This window comes from Malurus melanocephalus, unplaced genomic scaffold, assembly GCF_030028575.1.
Source record: "Malurus melanocephalus ecotype Western Australia unplaced genomic scaffold, MMel_1.1 scaffold_722, whole genome shotgun sequence".
Taxonomy (NCBI): Eukaryota; Metazoa; Chordata; class Aves; order Passeriformes; family Maluridae; genus Malurus; species Malurus melanocephalus.
Window position 1 is genome coordinate 20,535 of NW_026623954.1, and position 6,545 is coordinate 27,079.

At 63.7% G+C, this 6,545-nt stretch overlaps 1 protein-coding gene across 1 annotated transcript in view; it reads left to right on the top strand.

Moving 5' to 3' along the window:
• Nucleotides 1–315: 315 nt before the first annotated feature.
• PEBP4 (phosphatidylethanolamine binding protein 4) overlaps nt 316–6,545 on the top strand; it is an 8,305-nt gene continuing 2,075 nt past the window's right edge. Inside the window, exons 1-3 of the mRNA XM_057384592.1 lie at nt 316–716; nt 981–1,026; nt 1,620–1,736. Coding sequence (XP_057240575.1) covers nt 426–716; nt 981–1,026; nt 1,620–1,736 — 454 coding nt within the window. The 5' untranslated portion in view covers nt 316–425. The remainder of the gene's footprint in view (nt 717–980; nt 1,027–1,619; nt 1,737–6,545) is intronic.

The window sequence follows — 6,545 nt, forward strand, 5'->3', positions numbered from 1 at the left end:
TCCCCCGTGTGTCCCCTCCACCCCGCCACATCCCGGCCATCCCAACCTGCCCCAAACTTTACTCATCACCCCCCGGTCACCGGGATGTTTTCGGCTCGGGCTGCCAAGGTGGCGAGCCGATATCCCGGGATCCGAGCCGGTTCCTGGCTCCCCCGGTGACCTCTGGGCTGTCACCGGCCGTGACTCAGCGCGGAGCGGGTTCCCTCGGAGGGGAAGGGAAGCTTTGGTGCCCCGTTCCCCGCGTGCGCTTTTGCTGGGAGTTATCTGAGGCATCTTATTTTATTTTTTTTTTTTGTCGGGATAATGACTCCCAGGGCAGGTTAGGACGGAGGAGCCCTGGCAGCGCAGCGTGTGTGGGCAGGACTGGAATAACGGGTGCCGTAGGAGAGGATTTACGAGMGCGGGGAGGTTGGGAATGGCCGGGAATGGCACGGCAGGTCAGGGGTGAGGTGGGATGTGCGGGGCCGGGATGTGGCCCGAGGTCCCGGCGGTGTCGCTTTGTCACCAACACAGGATTCCCGGTGTCCCAGGGAAGCCTCGCTGCTCCCGGGAAGTGTCCCAGAGAAGGAGTTTCTGTGCAGAGCAAAGCCGAGGTTTTGCCGTGGTGGAAATCGCCACAATCCCACCTGGGCCAGCTCTCCYAAACACCCGTGTGCCCAAATTATCGCGGTTTTCCCGGTGTGCCACACCAGACCACCGATGGCCTCCATGGGCAGGTGACAGCGGTGTCACCTGCATGCCGGGGCATTGTGGGTAGAGCCCCTAAATCCCAAATAACCTTTGGGACAGCCTAAATCCCAGCACGCTGTTCCCCCACACACCCCGGAAAAGTCAATCCTGAATGATTTTTACGTGGAAAACACTCAAAATGTTGGAAAACGGATCCCTGGGGGGAAGCGGGCACAGCCGGGCGGACAGGAGGGGTCCATCCCCTCTGAGGATCCCATTTYCCTCTAACTCCCCATTTTTTGTCCTTTCAGGGCTCGGATCTGAGGGTTGGGAAGGTCAAAGGGAAGGTCCTGACAGGTGAGTGCGGACCCCAAGGAGGGGAGGGGGAGCTGGACAAGGGGGTGGAGGTCCTGGCTGGTGAGGGTTGGGGTGGCTCAGGTTTATCCCCTCCCCCCTGTCCCCAGCAGGTCCCCTAAGCATGGGGGGATAGGAAGGGGTTTGGGGAGGATGGAGGGATGGGAAGGGGAATGGGGGAGAGCTCGGGGGGATGCAGGTGGTGATTGAGGGGCTGCTTTGGGTGGGCACAGCGGCCGCTCTGCCCATGGGTCAGCACGGATCGCCGGGGGCTGGGGTGGGAAAGCTGATCCCGGACGGGAGGAGGGCGAGGGGCTCCCGGTTCTGATGGGAATCCCAGCCCGGAGGAGGGCGAGGGGCGCCCGGTTCTGATGGGAAAATCGACCGGGAGGAGGGAGAGGGGCTCCCGGTTCTGATGGGAATCCCAGCCCGGAGGAGGGAGAGGGGGTCCCGGTTCTGATGGGAATCCCGGCCGGGAGGAGGGCGAGGGGAGCTCGATTCCAGAGGGAATCCCGGACAGGAGGAGGGCGAGGGGTCCCGGTTCCGGTGGGAATCCCGGCCCGGGGGATGCTCAGCCCTTCCCTTCCCCATCCCAGGCTACACCCGGCCCAGGCCCCCTCGCCGCAGCGGCTACCACCGCTACCAGTTCCGCCTGTACCGGCAGCCGGCGCGGGAGACCATCACCCTGAGCTCCGAGGAGGAGGAATCGCTGGGTAAGGACCCTCCATGCCCTCCATCCCCGCCCCGAGGGGCTTTTCCAGCGGTGTGGATAACGCAGAGTGTTCCGTCAGGCTGGGGATGCTCACAGGGGGCACGGGTGAGGGGTTAAATCCTGGCCAGGCGGCAGAAACCCCTGGAAAAGTGTCCGGGAACGGCCTGGCGAGCGGGATGGCAAGCAGGGAGAGATTTGGGCTGGGAAATGAAGCCCAGGCTGGCACATCCCCCTTGTCCAAACCGAGCCGAGCCGAGCCGAGCCGAACCGAGCCTGCCTAAGCCGAGCCGAGCCGCTGGAGTTGCATCACCCGCTCCTCGGAGCAGGAGGATAAGGATCAGCCCCGGAGAAGGTTTAGCAAGGCATTGCTCAAACCGGGCTGACACAACGCCCGCCAACTCCCAGCKCCTCTGCTCCCAACTCCCTTCCAGCGCCTCCTCCCAAAATCCCGCACGGCAGCGAAGGAGCAGCCGAGACCCCCGGGACACCACGGGGGCCGTTCCTTCTGCTCCATCCATGCTGGGGCTCGGGGCAGCCTGCAGGACCCTCGGGGTGGGCGAGGATCCTCCCTGCCCTGCCTGCAGCTCGGGGCTCTGCGGCTCACGTGGCCTCCACAAGGGAAATTTCCAAACTTTCCCAGCTGGGACCGCATGAGCCGAGCTCGACGGGCAGGTCAGGTCGGTGCGTCCGGGCTGCGCTGCCTGACTCACCCCGGTGCCTGTTAACGCACATCCCGGGATGGGGGGCTGGCTCCGGGGGGCTCCGGGACAGGCCCTGAACCCTCTCCCTCCCTCCCTCCATCCCTCCCTCCTTCCCTGCGGGTTCTCCGTGCTCTCGGCTTTGTTTTGTGGCTCATTAACTCCGTTTCTTAATGACACCGCCGATGTCACCCCCTCCCCGGCCCCCGGGAATTTTCATTCCTGAGGATTCACCGAGGAGGGGTGAGGTGTTGTTCCCATCGCAGCATCCCAGAGCTGGGAAAGGACCCTGACACCCCCACCCCGAGGAGCTTTTTCCGGATAAATCCTCTTCCCAGCAGGATGCTCGGTGGCTCCAGCCCCCCAAAATTTCAGTCCCCGTGGAAGGTGCCCAGCCACCCTCGTGTCCCCAAGGCGTGGGGTGGCCGGGCATTCCCCACCCGGCTCTGTCCCAGCCTTTCCTGGGAAAGACCCGGCGGATTTTTTTCCGCATCATTCGACCCGTTTGTCCGGCAGCTGCGGGGTCTGGCGGGGTCTGCTCTTTGAGGAGTTGCTCGAAGGTTTTTTTTAACCATTTCTCCGCTGTATCACACCCTTGGCCCGTCCAGGGGGTGCCGCCGCATTGAGACACCCACACCCACCGCCCTTATTCCCAGGAACGAGCCCTAAAAGCAGCCAAARGATGAGATTTTGGTGTTTTAAATAAATCCATCCCCAAGGCGGTGCGATGAACGGTGCATCCACGGAGGAGAGGAGCAGACACATTTGGTGGCAGGTGGGGACAAGGAGGGGGTGACCCCGATCCCGAAGGATCACGGATCCCCAGGCAGCCCCTCCGTGGCTCTGCCTCGCTCCTCTCCCGGCGACACCGCAGGCGCATTTCTCATCCTGGCTCGGAATTTCCCATCTTCTTTGGCTTCAAACGAACCCCTGCTTGCTGCTTTTACTCTGCCCTACATCTGGTGGCGGCGACTTCTCTGCCTCACCAAGGATGGGGTCACCTTTTGTCGCCAACCCCGCAGAGGGACATGTCCTGAGCGGGCGCGGGGAGCGGCCAGGCTCGGGATGTGCCCAGCCTCTGATGCCACATCCCTGTGACAAATGGCCACTCGTCCCCTGGCACAGCTCAGCCCCACCAGAGCCTTTCTGCTCAGCTCACAGAAAATTCCCCTCCTGGCACGGGATGTGTTTTGGAGGCCGGACCGGGGAAAGTCGCCGGCCAAGCGCGGCCGAGCCGGGGGAGGTGACAGTGCCAGGTGACAGTGCCAGGCGGGATGGCAGGAGCTCGGCCGGAGCCTCCAGAAGAGGGCACTAAACCAGGACCTGCCCGCGTCGCCTGTCCCCGCTCCTGGAAAAGATCCCCGGCAGCTGAAAACGCGAGGGGCAGCGGCGAGGGTGGGAAACAAATCCCTTTTTTCTTCTCCCTTTTGCCTGGCTGCGCAGAGCCAGCGAGGGCATTTCCAGGGTGCCCACCCTGCTGTGGGGATGTCCCCATGGGATGGCACCCATGGGTGCAGGACCCGGTCACAGCCCCCTGTCACCCGTGACAGTGTGGAAATCGGTTGTTTACGGGCCGAAGTGTTTCTCTCCAGGGCGGCTCTTGAGCAAAAATCTTGTTTCATCAGGGAAAAGAAAAAAAAAAAACAAACCAGCCTGATCCTTCCCCGTRTTTGTGATSAGTCCCGGGTGACCTCGGGCAAACCAAGCAGTGCCTCAGTTTCCCCTCTGGAGCCCGAGTCCCTTCTCTTTTTGGCCGCGCCACTCAATTGTCAGCTCAGAACWGAATRTGGGGACATTTGGGGTGTCCCCACGGCTCTTCCTGCCTCTGGCCTCACTTCCCTCGCAGCCAGGAGCGTTACCAGCCGTGGTTGTGTTTTTTTTGGGGGGGAGATGAGAGATAATAATTTGTGGTCTGTGAAATGTCACAGCCGCCGTCGCATCCCGAGGCGGCGGCGCTCGCCACAGGCTCTCGATCCACAGGAAATCCCTCAGCCGGGGGAATTCAGGCACCCACCAGACCCCGGTTGTGGTGCCTGCCGGAGGATTGAAATTCCCCCACGGCTTTCATCGAAGGGGGGGATCTTTAATTAGCACAAAACCTTGAGGTTTAATTGGGCCTGAGYGCGTCCCTCTGCTTGTCCCACCGGCTCTGGTGAGCGCTGGGGGATGCTCCGGCATCCCCAAAATTCCTCCTGCCCTGGAAAGGTGCTTCAAAACTTGGAATTGGAATTTTTTTTCCTCCCAGAAATTTCGCCTTCGGGCAGCAGCGAGTCTTTTGGGGTGCAGGGAGCGGGATGAGCCCGGCCCGCCGCCCTCCCCGCGGCTCCACATCCCGCTCCAGCCCCGGCTCCGGATCGGGGCCGCGGCGTTGACTCATGAGCCGACCTTGCGCGCCTCCAACCCCGATCCACCCAGCTGGAAAATCGGGTTGGACTGGGCCCCGGCGGCGAGGGAAAGGCTGCGGCTGGGACGGGAGGCGGCCGAGGGCTGCGGGCAGAGCGCGGGGCCGGCCCGAGTCCCCGGGTGTCACTTGACGGTGACCGAAGCAGCTGCCGGCCTCCCGCCCACCTCCGCTGGGACATCATTAATCTTGGCAGAGAAGCATCAGGGCTCCCATCAGGAGAACATTGGCGCTGATGAAGCTGATAAATTACAGCCGGGGGGCCGGGGGAGGAAGGGCAGCAGCTTTCGGGGGGTGCGCAGGAGGCCGCGGCAGCGCTGGGAAACCTGTGGGATCACAGGGATGCCGAAGCTGCCCCAGCGCAGCGCTCGCCTCGTGCCTCAGTTTCCCCATCGGGCGCTCCGGGCTCAGGCGGCCGCGCACGTGTGGGTGGCAGCGGGCACTCCTCTTCCTCCGGCGGCTGCTCAGATAAGGGCCAAGTGGGATGATTTAATCCTTTGGGAAATGAGCTTGAAAACGGACCAAGGCGCGGATGAAACGCCCTATTGTTGTGGCAGGGAAAGGGGACAGTGGCGCGGTGACATCGGTCCCTTTCCCGGCCGGCCCCCTRCCCCTTTCCCGGCTCCGCCATCCCGGTGACTCAGAGTCCCCAGCCCCGGGAGCCAGCCGGGGTGATTTTTGGGATGGTTGGCACGGGGATGTCACCCCTTGCTGGGAATCGGTCACGCCGGGATGGGGCACCCGCTCCGGGGATGCACCCAAAAGTTGGGTTTGGTGTGGGGAGGGGATCCGGACCCCCAAATTCGGCATCCCCCCGGTGATCCCCCCCGTCTTTACCGCACCGGCGGCTGCCCCGGGGCTTCCCCTACTCGGGCACAGCCGCTCAGGTAGGAAAGTAGGTCAGGAAAAACCCAAAGCCCGGCCCCAAACACAGGGCGAGAGCCGGGGCCGGCGCCGGCAGCCCCGCAGAGGCTCTGCCTCCCCCGGCTCCTTTCATCCGCSCCTCTCCGGAGGCTCCGAGCACATCAGTGACAGCTCCGGCGCCCCTGGGAGTCGCGGGGTGCTGCATGTCGCTGTCACCCCGGTCCCGGGCGGCCCCGGCTGCTCTCCCGTGGGTTTTCCCGAGCGCTTTGAAACCCTCCGGATGAAAGGCACCCGGCAAAGGCTGCGGGCGCCGCGGGAACGGCCTCCCCCCGAGGCTCCATCCCTCGGTGCCACCTTCAGCGGGACCCCCAGCGCTGAGGGGGCTGGGCTGAGACCCCGAAATGAGGAGCTGCCCTCGTTGCCGAGGTGGAATTGGGGGATGGAGGCGTTCGTGGCTCCGTGTCGCGGCTGGTGCTGACCCCACTGCAGGACACTGGGGCTGACCTTGCTCTCGGCTCGGTTTGGGGGTGCCAGGGGGCACCTGGGACCCTCCAGCAGCAGCCCGATTCATTCCAGCACCTCATCCCAGCTGGAATGAGGGATGCAGGGTCCTTCCCGAGCATCCCGTGACCTCYTTCCCGGGCCCTGGAGCGTCCCAGCCGCGCTCTCGCAGCTCCACGAGGTCACAGGGCGCGGAGCCGTCACCACCAGAACCTCCGGAGCTTTTTTTGGAGCTCGGAGCCCGAGGTGGGGAGCAGCTGGGGAGCTCCAGCAGCTCCCCAAGCCATCACACCCCACGCAGGTGATGCAGCAGCTCAGGTTTTTGCTCAGCACTTTTTTTTTTTTT